Source organism: Bison bison, unplaced genomic scaffold (assembly GCF_000754665.1).
Source record: "Bison bison bison isolate TAMUID 2011002044 unplaced genomic scaffold, Bison_UMD1.0 scf7180017864383, whole genome shotgun sequence".
NCBI classification, from domain to species: domain Eukaryota; kingdom Metazoa; phylum Chordata; class Mammalia; order Artiodactyla; family Bovidae; genus Bison; species Bison bison.
Window position 1 is genome coordinate 2,500,673 of NW_011494955.1, and position 3,803 is coordinate 2,504,475.

At 36.7% G+C, this 3,803-nt stretch overlaps 1 protein-coding gene across 1 annotated transcript in view; it reads right to left on the reverse strand.

Annotated features, from left to right (window-relative positions):
* The window catches only part of CCNT1 (cyclin T1), a 35,949-nt gene that overhangs the window by 29,403 nt on the left and 2,743 nt on the right, over positions 1 to 3,803 (reverse strand). Inside the window, exon 2 of the mRNA XM_010857731.1 lies at positions 2,371 to 2,452. Coding sequence (XP_010856033.1) covers positions 2,371 to 2,452 — 82 coding nt within the window. The remainder of the gene's footprint in view (positions 1 to 2,370; positions 2,453 to 3,803) is intronic.

Below are 3,803 nucleotides of genomic sequence, written 5' to 3' on the forward strand. Positions count from 1 at the left end.
CCTGGCCTGCATACAGGTTTCTCAAGAAGCAGGTCAGGTGGTCTGGTATTCCCATCTCATTCAGAATTTTCCAGTTTATTGTGATCCACACAGTCAAAGGTTTTGGCATAGTCAATAAAGCAGAAATAGATGTTTTTCTGGAACTCTCTTGCTTTTTCAATGATCCAGTGGATGTTGGCAATTTGATCTCTGGTTCCTCTGCCTTTTCTAAAACCAGCTTGAACATCTGGAAGTTCATGGTTCACATATTGCTGAAGCCTGGCTTAGAGAATTCTGAGCATTACTTTACTAGCATGTGAGATGAGTGCAATTGTGCAGGAGTTTGAGCATTCTTTGGCATTGCCTTTCTTTGGGATTGGAATGAAAACTGACCTTTTCCAGTCCTGTGGCCACTGCTGAGTGTTTCAAATTTGTTGACATATTGAGTGCAGCACTTTCACAGCATCAGGATTTGAAATACTAAACTTGACCTTTTAAGAGTCAGTTAATGAGAGTAATATACACCCAAATTTGTCAGCTATTACAACACCTGTGAATCAAATGTTAGAAAATGCAACATAAATACACACACATCAAGTTGCTCACCTTTACTTTTACATTCCCCCACCTGAAAACATTTAAGATAGTATATATATAGAAATTCAATTCAGTTCAATTCAGTCGCTCAGTCGTGTCCAACTCTTTGCGACCCCATGGACTATAGTGAGGCTTAATTTCTTCTCAAAAAAAGAATGCAATGCCAGGATTTAAGTAAAAATAAACCAGTCATTTAATCATGTCCACTAAAAGAATGCAATTTATACAATCAAAAGGTAAGTTCTCTTCAAAGGTATTGGAAATACACTGTATCTTGTTCTGAGTGGAGGTTATGTATAAATAAAATGCAAAAAACAATTGTGCTGCACCTCAGACTTGAGTGCTTTATGTTGCTGCTATTGTTGTTTAGTTGCTAAGTCCTGTCTGACTCTTCTGTGATCCCATGGACTGTAGCCTGCAAAGCTCCTCTGTCCATGGGATTTTCCAGGCAAGAATACTGGAGTGGGTTGCCATTTCCTTCTCCAGGGGATCTTCCTGACCCAGGGACTGAAACCACATCTCCTGCACTGGCAGGTGGATTCCTTACCACTGAGCCATCAGGGAAGCCCATACATACATACACACACACACACACACACATACATATATATATATATATATATATATAAATACACACACATGCATAGAGTGAACAAATTGATGTGAGATGTATTTCACCCTGGATTTCAAATCTTTACCATAATAAAAGAAATGTAGAAAACTTTTAGAATGGGCAAGATAGCAATAGACTTCCTCTTCATATACCATTTTTTATCCACTACTTTCTCTTCTAGAGCTATCAGACAGCCTCAATAAATGCTTCTCTCTCTTAAGAAGAATGTGTTCCTGGCAATCAGAGGAGGTAGAGGGGTTAAAGATAGGAAACAGCCAAAATGACTGAACAATCTGCAAAAATTGGGAATATTTAACCCATAAATCTCAAGGGTTTCCTGTACAATTATTCCCAATAATGAGTCCACTAATATCTTGCTTTTCAATTTCTTTTTCTATGGCATAAAAAAGAGAATTTAAACCCTATTATCCTAAGGGTAAGTCTGAAACACCTTACCTCAAAACATAACTTTTTCTTAAAAAAAAAAAAGAAATATTTGACTCATAAATCCACATGAAGTATTCATCAAGTTCAGCCCTATTATCTTGTGATTTTATTAAACAAATATATTCTTACCTGCAATTGGAATATCACTATGCACTTGCTTCCAAGTCATTTACAATAATGTTAAATAGGACCATTTCAGGTAGCAAAACTGAAAATAGCATTATTTACAATTCTGTCCAGAAAAAAAAAATCCCTTTATTACTATTATTTTATTTTTCTCCTCTTAAAAGTCATCACCCAGTCATCACATAATGTACCTTCCCCTTCCAACCAGACACTGATTGGACTCTTTTCAAATATTTTTAGAAAATGTAAATGACTAACATTCACTTGTTTTCCTGTGCCTGTATTATTAACCAGTTCAAAAGTTACACTTAAGTTAGTTTCCCCTTTAACACTACTCTCCCAAACCAAAAATGTTAACTCTAAGTGTTCAATGATCTATTAGAGAATCCACCTACTCTAAGAATGCACTAAAGCTAAACAAGTAGCTAGACACTAAACAGGAAAACTAGAAGGCTGGATTCAGAATAGCAGTGTGATTACAATGAAAGCGATCAATACTAAATTCTAAACTTCAAACCCCAGTTCAGCAGCAAAGATCAACCACAAAAGAAATATGAAGCTGAAATTAATCACGAAAGAATTATACCATATAAAAAAATTATACTTACATTTCGATGGAACTGTGTAAAGGACTGAATCATGTAGAATCGATGCATGTACACTATAGCAGTGTTGATGGTCAATTGTGAGCTAAAACGTTCAAGTTAAGGTCCCAAAACAGACAGTACAATCCCCAAAATACAATCTCTATATGCCCCCAAAAGGACCATGCAGCCAAGCACAGTAGATGCTCTTAAATGAAAATCATACTTACCTCTTTGGGGTGTGGAGAAAGGGAATTCTCTACCCTATTGGGGGGAATGTAAACTGATGCTGCCACTATGAAAAACAGTATGGAGGTTCCTCAAAAAAACTAAACACAGAGTTGCCGTATGATCAAGCAATCCCACTCCTAGGCATATATTCATAGAAAATTCTTCTAATTCAAAAAGATACATGCACCCTAATGTTCACAGCAGCACTATTTACAAAAGCCAAGGCATGGAAACAACCTAAAGGTCCATGGACAGATGAATGGATAAAGAAGATGTGGTGCATATACACAATGGAGTATTACTTAGCCATAAAAAAGAATGAAATAATGCCCTTTGTAGCCACATGGATGGACCTAGAGATTATCATACTTAGTGAAGTCAGAAAGAGAAAGACAAATACCATATGATACCACTTTTATGTGGAACCTAAAATGACACAAATGAACTTATTTATGAAACAGAAACAGACTCACAGACATATAAAACAAACTATAGTTAGCAAAGAAGAAAGAGGGCAGGAGAGAATAAATTAGAAGCCTGGCATTAGTATACAAACAACTATATATACATATAACCAAACAGATAACAGCATAGGGAACTATATTCAATATCCTGTAAAAAACCATAATGGAAAAGGATATTTATATATACATATAACTAAATCACTTTGCTGTACACCAGAAACTAAGACAATGTTGGAAATCAATCATTGTAATTCTTCAATTTTAAAAAAAGATATCATACTTGCCTCTCAGAATTAAAAAGCAAATGTTTTCATCAAACTATTGACACTTAACACAATGCCGTCTATGAAACAGGTATTCACTATAAACTTGCTGAATTAATAAACAAGGTCTCAATATGTGTGGATCAAGAAGGAATACAAACAAAACTATTTAAGACCTAAACCTGTCACCTGTCTACTGAAAATCCTGCCAAGGTGATCCATTATCACAGAATCTCTCTTCACACTGATTTACAACACCCTGCCCTGATCTGTCCTCTAGGTATGCTGCTGCTTATCTCATCTTCTCAAGCCCTCCCTGATCTGCCCCCTAGGTTGCTGTTCAGTTGTGTCACCAGGCTTCCCTTTTACCATCTCCCGGAGCTTGCTCACACTCATGTCCACTGAGTCAGTGATGCCATCTAGCCATCTCATCCTCTGTCGTCCCCTTCTCCTCCTGCCTTCAATCTTTCCCAGCACAGGCTCAAACTCATGTCTACTG